Source organism: Colobus angolensis, unplaced genomic scaffold (genome assembly GCF_000951035.1).
Source record: "Colobus angolensis palliatus isolate OR3802 unplaced genomic scaffold, Cang.pa_1.0 Scaffold881, whole genome shotgun sequence".
In the NCBI taxonomy this organism is placed as follows: domain Eukaryota; kingdom Metazoa; phylum Chordata; class Mammalia; order Primates; family Cercopithecidae; genus Colobus; species Colobus angolensis.
The window spans coordinates 47,755-49,866 of record NW_012122721.1 but is presented as its reverse complement, the minus strand read 5'-3'; the positions used below and the strand labels follow the sequence as shown (position 1 = coordinate 49,866).

The 2,112-nt window shown below is 37.7% G+C and overlaps 1 protein-coding gene across 1 annotated transcript in view; it reads left to right on the top strand.

The window, feature by feature from the left end:
• Positions 1-1,425: 1,425 nt before the first annotated feature.
• Positions 1,426-2,112, top strand: part of LOC105503870 (serine/threonine-protein kinase 31-like) — a gene marked incomplete at both ends in the record, with an annotated part of 40,523 nt that continues 39,836 nt past the window's right edge. Inside the window, one exon of the mRNA XM_011930971.1 lies at positions 1,426-1,605. Within this exon, the coding sequence (XP_011786361.1) occupies positions 1,426-1,605 (180 nt within the window). The remainder of the gene's footprint in view (positions 1,606-2,112) is intronic.

The following is a 2,112-nucleotide window of genomic DNA, read 5'->3' as shown; positions in this document are numbered from 1 at the left end:
GTGCTAGCAATGAGGGAGGCTCCGTGGGCGTGAGACCCTCCTGTCCAGACATGGGATGTAATCTCCTGGTGTGCCGTTTGCTAAGACCCTTGGTAAAGCACAGTATTAGGGTGGGAGTTACCCGATTTTCCAGGTGTTGTGTGTCTCAGTTTCCCTTGGCTAGGAAAAGGAATTCCCTTCCCTCTTGCGCTTCCCAGGTTAGGCAGTGCCTTGCCCTGCTTCAGCTCTTGCTGATTGGGCTGCACCTATTGACCAGCACCGACTGTCTGACACACCCCGGTGAGATGAACCTGGTACCTCAGTTGAAAATGCAGAAATCACCTGTCTTCTGTGTCGCTCACTCTGGGAGCTGGAGGCTGGAGCTGTTTCTATTCAGCCATCTTGGGCGCCCCCTCCAATTCTTTATTACATTAAAAAAATTTATTTATTATTGTTATTTATTTGTTTATTTAATTATTATTATTTTTTTTTTGCCCACCTGCCCCAACAAACACAGCCAGGCCAATTCATTTAGAAAATACTTTTAAGTGCAGTCAAGTGCTGCATGGTTTGGTCAATGATGGACTGTATATATAGTGGTGGTACCATAAAATTATAGTTCTTACTTTTACTGTACCTTTTCTATGTTTAGATAGGCAATTGTTGTTACAGTTGCTTACATTATTCAGTACAGTAACAGGCTGTATCTAGGAGCAGTAGGCTATAGGATGTAGTTTGGTTGTATCGTAAACTGTATAATCTAGGTTTGCATCAGTACACTCCATGATGTTTGCATAATGATGAAATTGCCTCACGATGCATTTCTTAGAAGATATTTGTGTTGTTGTGTTGTTAAATGATGCATGATTGTCCATATATATGTTTAATGTCTTTACTTAATTAGAATTATTTGTATATTTTAGTGTGTAGTTTATTATTTTTTTTTAACAATAGGTCTTAGAAAATTTCATGGCACCAGTGATTCTTATGATAGACAAGGGAAACTCAGAAGGGTGGTAGGGGTGGAGGGTGGTAGATGTTGAGAAGTTACTTAATGGGTTCAGTGTACATTTGGATGATAGATACACTAAAGCCCAGACTTTACCACTACACAATATATCCATGTAACAAAATTACTCTTTTACCCAATACATTTATACAAAAAAGTTAGGAAAATAGGGTAATTTCTACTTAATTAAAAACTGTAAGGATATAAAGCTTTCTATTTGTAACTAATTCACTTAATAAACTTTACTGTTACGGTCCAAATAAGCCACCTTCTAGGTAGGTTTTTGTTTTCATCTCTGGTGATTCTAAGTTGTATTTATGAAATGCTCAAGAATGGGGATTCAGCATACTGCTTTTCTGCCCCTTAGATCCTAACACAGTGCTTGAATCCTGAATGAGTTAATAAACTTTAATAAACAGAAATGTATCTCTCTGCAGGATTTGTCAGTCTCTTTAGAAGCAGTGTATGGAAAAGCCAAAGAAGGAGCAAATTCTGATGAAATACTTAAAAAATTTTATGACTGGAAGTGTGAAAAAAGAGAGGAGTTCACCAATGTTAGAAGCGAAACAGACGCTTCTCTGCAGCGTCTGGTAGCATGGTTCCAAAGAACCTTAAAGGTAATAAAAGCTCCTGCCCAGTTGTGTTTGTAGCATAAACCAGGGAATATATGTTTTAAAAATCACATGCTTTGTTCAAGAGCTGACATCGTCTACCTACTATGTATCAGATTTAAACTTGCCACCTTACCAGTCAAGGTTCTTTATTAGCTTTTAGTCAGATTGCTCCTTTTGTTAGCCTCAAAAAAATCATATCGGTCTTGTTCCTCCTTTTTCTCAACTTTTCCTGAGGATTTGTCCTCTTCCCTCTCTTAACCATTTATTTTCTTACGGTTTGCTATGCATATGTACTTTTTTCCTGTCAGTGCATAAATTTTATGAGGGTAGGCACTTTTTTTTCTGCATTCTTAATTCTTTTACATTGTCCAGGGTGTAGCTTAATACTCTGCTTCAGGTATTAAGGCATAATGCATGCTGATTGAATTAGATGAGATATTTCATGTGTTTATTTTTGCAAATGAGGTTTTTGACCTATCTGTGGAAGAACCACCGATTTCTGAAGACGCA